This window comes from Haliaeetus leucocephalus, unplaced genomic scaffold (assembly GCF_000737465.1).
Source record: "Haliaeetus leucocephalus isolate CR32 unplaced genomic scaffold, Haliaeetus_leucocephalus-4.0 Scaffold0, whole genome shotgun sequence".
NCBI lineage: Eukaryota > Metazoa > Chordata > Aves > Accipitriformes > Accipitridae > Haliaeetus > Haliaeetus leucocephalus.
Window position 1 is genome coordinate 20,477,416 of NW_010972436.1, and position 330 is coordinate 20,477,745.

At 69.7% G+C, this 330-nt stretch overlaps 1 protein-coding gene across 1 annotated transcript in view; it reads left to right on the forward strand.

The window, feature by feature from the left end:
• MNX1 (motor neuron and pancreas homeobox 1) overlaps positions 1–330 on the forward strand; it is a 3,343-nt gene that overhangs the window by 2,600 nt on the left and 413 nt on the right. Inside the window, exon 2 of the mRNA XM_010563038.1 lies at positions 120–280. Within this exon, the coding sequence (XP_010561340.1) occupies positions 120–280 (161 nt within the window). The remainder of the gene's footprint in view (positions 1–119; positions 281–330) is intronic.

Genomic DNA, 330 nt, shown 5'->3' on the forward strand with positions numbered 1-330 from the left:
CATCCTCCCTTCAACCCCCCCCCCCCTGTCTTTCCCCCCTTCCCACCCCGATCCCGGGGTTTGCCCGGCCGCGGTGGGGAGGCTCCGGGCTCCCCCCCGCCGCTCCTTTCCTTTCCCAGCCCAGGCGCAGTCCAACCTGCTGGGGAAGTGCCGCCGGCCCCGCACGGCCTTCACCAGCCAGCAGCTGCTGGAACTGGAGCACCAGTTCAAGCTCAACAAGTATCTCTCCCGGCCCAAGCGCTTCGAGGTGGCCACGTCGCTGATGCTTACCGAGACGCAGGTGAGTCCCGTCCCCACGGACCCCACGGGAGAGAGGGGCAGACGGGGGGG